The 4,164-nt window shown below is 40.0% G+C and overlaps 1 protein-coding gene across 1 annotated transcript; it reads left to right on the forward strand.

Annotated features, from left to right (window-relative positions):
* The first annotated feature begins 1,815 nt into the window (after nucleotides 1-1,815).
* LOC149424287 (uncharacterized) lies at nucleotides 1,816-2,860 on the forward strand. The gene has a single exon (XM_089631261.1). It carries the CDS (start codon nucleotides 1,887-1,889, stop codon nucleotides 2,805-2,807), a length of 921 nt encoding a protein of 306 aa, XP_089487387.1. The 5' UTR covers nucleotides 1,816-1,886; the 3' UTR covers nucleotides 2,808-2,860.
* The last annotated feature ends 1,304 nt before the right edge of the window (nucleotides 2,861-4,164 follow it).

The raw sequence follows: 4,164 nt of genomic DNA on the forward strand, positions 1-4,164 counted from the left end.
TTATAAAAAATATCTTCATTTATCATTTTGCTACCACTTTCCTAAGCCAAATTTCAACAGTTCGAAAAAGTTCTAGGAAATTTTACCTTATTTACGATTTTTTTATGACAATACTGGGTTGCCGGCTGGGCGTTTGGAATCAACAGACAAATTAGGTATCAAGAAGTAATGAAAAATTGAAATTCTTAGGTATGTCGTTTGAGACGGAGTAGTCTTTTAAATTATCAACTCTGGTTTTTAACTAAAATAAAATTAAAATAAAACAAGATATTATATTATACCTATATAATATTATCATATATTCGAATCTCTCATATACTCCCTAAAACAACCTGTATTTTTTAACCGTGAGAAAATTACTGCATTTATGTACGAGTACACTCCTCTTCCAACGCCAAGCAAATAAAGTAGTAAAAATCTGACAATTAATTAAAATGTATTTTTAAACCTAATTTCTATGTATCTACCTAAAAGTTAGATTTATAAAAAATAATAAAACTGTTCGTGGTAATATTTCTTCTGTTTGCCAAACGTTCGTTTACTACCGACCTGTGCCCATTCTAATATTACTAATATAAATTGTAAAATCGGACACTGGCTTTGATGGAGAAAATAAAATATTAAATAATGATATTTTATTTAAATATGAACGGTTATAAATTAAAAATGGGTATTAATTTCCAGGCTCATCATAGTCAGAGGAAAAATGAAATAAAAAAACAATTCTGCATTAATAACCTCTAAAATATAATAGTTTTGTTTGCAGTGTAACACCCTGTAGGTGTATACGAAGTAGATATTCCAAGTCTGTGCGACGAGACGGAAATGTATCCATATTATGGGGTCAAGGAAAAACATGCACGAAAATTAATTTATATGAAAAAAATAGGTCAATTAAAATATTGTTTATACATTCATGGCATTTGTTCAAAATCTTTCTCCTAAGATTGCTTTGAAATTTTGACACAGCGTTGCATTGGAATACGCGTGTTTTTTTATATAACTATATTATACAGATGTCACCTGTAATAGGTAAAAACACATTTAAAAAAAAAACAGTGCCATCTGTTTGACGTAAAAGCAAAACGCTCTATTGTTTCTATATCTGCACAGACATACTGAGCCACAGCAATGCATGGCGGGGTAAAGCTTGTAGATAAAGAAATTACTTATGCTTACTAAAATAATCGACGGACCGTATTTAAAAGTAATTGACATTTTGCACATAATTAATTATTCGGGTGATTAGAGTAGGTACTTTTGTCAAAAACCTCGAAAACCGGACCTGCTTAAAAATTGCATTTATTTATCAAATATCCAGACCAAGATGAGTATAAAATAGAATTATGTGGTTTCTGTAAAACCCAGAGAAGATTGTTGAATAAACATGAAGTGGAAAATCTATTTTTACAATTCTCAAACTCATAGTATCAGGCAAGTACATATTCATTTCTCATAAAGCATGTAAATTAGGTACCCAAGAAGAGTAGACATAGAATAGAATTAGTTTTAGTACAGATTGGGACGTAATTGCATTTCGGTTTTGTAATCCCAGAGCTACGAGTAGAGCCCAATAATAAACTCGAATTGTGTTAAAATACAACATGCAGAAAATCACGTATTGGCGTCGACGTAACAATGAAATAAAATTCCTATTTTCTTTGGAGGCTTTGTAAAGGAAAATTTTATAGGCGTTCCTCCAATGGGAGGTCTTGTAGGCGGGGCACGAGAGAGACCCGCCCTCGGCCGACCGGAAGCTGCAGGCAGCCAGCCTGCGTCGGGGAGGGCGAGCGCCAGTAGCTGCCAACACACCATTGAGCGAACAGCGGCCGCCCGCCGCACACGGTCCCCGAGCCGCGCGAGTTATATTGTATTACACGGTCGCCATGCAACCAGTCGCACTCGTCCCCGCGATACGTTGCGACGCCAACATCGAAGAGCGCAAGATAGACGACGAACATCTTGCCGACGAATACGTTCAAGAATTTGTGTTAGATCATTTGGAAGATAGTGTCAAACGGGAGCCACAACGTCACCACCAGATGTGGCACGAAGATGATCCTCGATTGGCCCGCGTGGCACCGTGGGTTGATAATCGCAGGCCCCCTTCCTGCGAGCCCGCCACGTACGGCTCCCAGCAACCAGTGCCCGTCAATGTAGGCCCCGGCATGCTAGCCCTGGGGGGTATGCCGGGTTCCCCGCCCGAGACGCCCCCCGGAAGCCGCAGCCCCGTGTGCCGCCAGCCCGGCCTCATGGAGGACATGATGTGGTTGCCCCAAACCCTTCGTCAGGAGCCCCAGCCGCTGGATCTGCGCCCCATGCATTGCATGCCCGAGGACTGGGAGCGCCGCGAGTACCTGCCCCACGACGGAATGCCCCCGCACATGATGCGTCCCCTGAGCGCGTGCTCGGATGTCAGCGAGCTCTCCCCGCGCCACATGCACAACCTGTCCAGCGGTTACTCCACCTGCGGTAGCGACGACCTCCTTAACGACGACCTGCTGATGTCTCTGTCGGTGCGCGAGCTCAACAAGCGCCTGCACGGATGCCCGCGCGAGGAGGTGGTACGCCTGAAGCAGAAACGACGCACGCTGAAGAACCGCGGCTACGCGCAGAACTGCCGCAGCAAGCGGCTACAGCAGCGCCAGGACCTGGAGATAACCAACCGCTCTCTGCACGGAGACCTGCAGCGTATGAAGATGGAGCTGGCGCGCGTGGCGCACGAGCGAGACCTGCTGAAGCAGCGGCTGCTGGGAGGCCGACCGCTGCCGCCGGACGCGCAGAACGGCCCTGACTTCTACCTGTGACGGCAACTCCCGCCACCACAGAAAGCCTCGTGCACTTGGTCGCGGTATTAACTCCTAAATCCCCAGTACCTACTCCCAGTAGTAGCCTAGCGCGCCCTCACTCCCCCTCGAGGCTTCGTGACGTTGTGAAGTGATGTTTTAAGACTATAATGGCACAAAGCCAACAGTTATATTTTCTATTGTCATCTACGCGCATATCTTTTTACTTAGATTTCTTATTGCTGAAGTCTTCGCTTCATACGTTAGCTAGGTATCGGTTGATTTTTGTTATGTTTGATATTCATGTTCTTTTAATGTGTAGAAGTTTATACGAATACCTCTGAGATATGTTATATTTGGATCGAAAACTTCGGCAAAGTGCAGACGATAATGTTCTACGATATTTCGAAATAAGATAACAATTTGACTATAGGTATATTCTGTGAAACTACTTCAATAAAATTAAATAATAAGGTTGTGTTTAAAAATATAAATATGTTAAAAATATTATAAAGACTTTATTTCATTGTACTTTAGTAAAATAAGGCAATTATTCTTGTGTACATATTAATGATTAATAATTATTTTTAAAAAGTGTCTCATATTATATTCTTCTTTAATTTAGGAAATAATACACTTTTTTATTGTTTTTCATTAAGAATGAGCATGATGATGCGATAAGTATTACTTAACATTTATTTTAACATTGTAACTTTAAACTATTGGTTAAATGAATAAATCATTCAAACGAACACATTTATCTTTTTTTAATATACCTACCTATCTACACATGTACCTAATTTTAGGTAAGTATAACAAGCAAAATTAAAGTTCGTTGCACAAGCGACCTCATTTAATTAAAATGTAATGCACATTGTACAAGTGCATAGTCAAGTACATACAGTGATAACATTTAATAGGAAATAAAACACAACTATGTCAGGATGTTTCATCATTAAGCCGAGGGTTAGCAAATTTTATATTTAAAAATTACTCAGTTCAATCAGCAATCTGTTATTTGATGAATATTAACAATGTTTACAGGTACGATGAGTAAAGAACGGTGTTAAAAAGATGAGGTTTTGACCTACTATTTAATTAACTAAACCTTGACTATAATGTAAAAGAAGTCGGGAAAGCCCGAGGAAGACATGGTACGATCTAGTGAATTCGAATACTTGATTCTGGTGGTGTCAAGAGTCACAATAACAGACATTAACGGTAAACGAGACGCTATATAAATGTGAATGAACTAAGGATTGTGTACTAAGGCAGAGTGTTGGTTTATCCTCGCTGCCTGCCTCTGCGTGAAACTATGTGATTTTTGGTTTGTTAGTTAGAAACTGGTTAATTAGACACTGAAGCAATTTATCTATTG

The sequence above is a fragment of the Hesperophylax consimilis genome, chromosome 4 (genome assembly GCF_061612785.1).
Source record: "Hesperophylax consimilis isolate HC1 chromosome 4, BYU_Hcon_1.0, whole genome shotgun sequence".
Lineage (NCBI taxonomy): Eukaryota > Metazoa > Arthropoda > Insecta > Trichoptera > Limnephilidae > Hesperophylax > Hesperophylax consimilis.